Source organism: Merops nubicus, unplaced genomic scaffold, assembly GCF_000691845.1.
Source record: "Merops nubicus isolate BGI_N331 unplaced genomic scaffold, ASM69184v1 scaffold11826, whole genome shotgun sequence".
In the NCBI taxonomy this organism is placed as follows: domain Eukaryota; kingdom Metazoa; phylum Chordata; class Aves; order Coraciiformes; family Meropidae; genus Merops; species Merops nubicus.
Window position 1 is genome coordinate 3,961 of NW_008616959.1, and position 545 is coordinate 4,505.

The 545-nt window shown below is 47.3% G+C and overlaps 1 protein-coding gene across 1 annotated transcript in view; it reads right to left on the bottom strand.

Moving 5' to 3' along the window:
• Window positions 1-464: 464 nt before the first annotated feature.
• ZBTB5 (zinc finger and BTB domain containing 5) overlaps window positions 465-545 on the bottom strand; it is a 2,053-nt gene continuing 1,972 nt past the window's right edge. The window contains 1 exon segment of the mRNA XM_008942986.1: window positions 465-545. This exon segment is cut by the window's right edge and continues 3 nt beyond it. Within this exon segment, the coding sequence (XP_008941234.1) occupies window positions 465-545 (81 nt within the window).

Sequence of the window (545 nt, forward strand, 5' to 3'; positions counted from 1 at the left end):
CTTTCACTTTTACAAAATATTTTAGAAAAACAAAAGAGGAAATTTGCACTTCAGTTTGTCAATCTTGAAATGTGCTACTTCATGATATAACTACACTTTCACCCCTCAGCCATGCAATGGAACTGCTAGGCTTTGGGGGCTGCATCCCCATCAGCTCAAGGCCTGAATGTATATCACTGAAATGCTTCACATATCCACAGCAGGAGTTCTGAGGGTCTCCAAGTTCTTTGCTTGCAGCTGTTTAAGCCTCACAACACCCCTGTGAGGTAGGTACAGTAATATCCCCAATCAACAGAACCAAGACTTTTGTGTGTGTGGCACAATCACACATTAACTGTTCACTGAGCAACAAGAGCAGCCTCTGAGCCTGCAGCCTTGAAGAGAAGAGTGTTCATGTTCCTGCGGTGCCTCAGGAAGCTGGACCTCTGCATTGACATCCTCCTTCAGGCCCAGGTGAGAGGAGATTAAAGCAAAGTGCTGGGCAGGTTGCTGCTCTGCCACCTCAGGCAGGTCGTCTTGGAGTGCTTGTAGAGGTGGCTGGACTG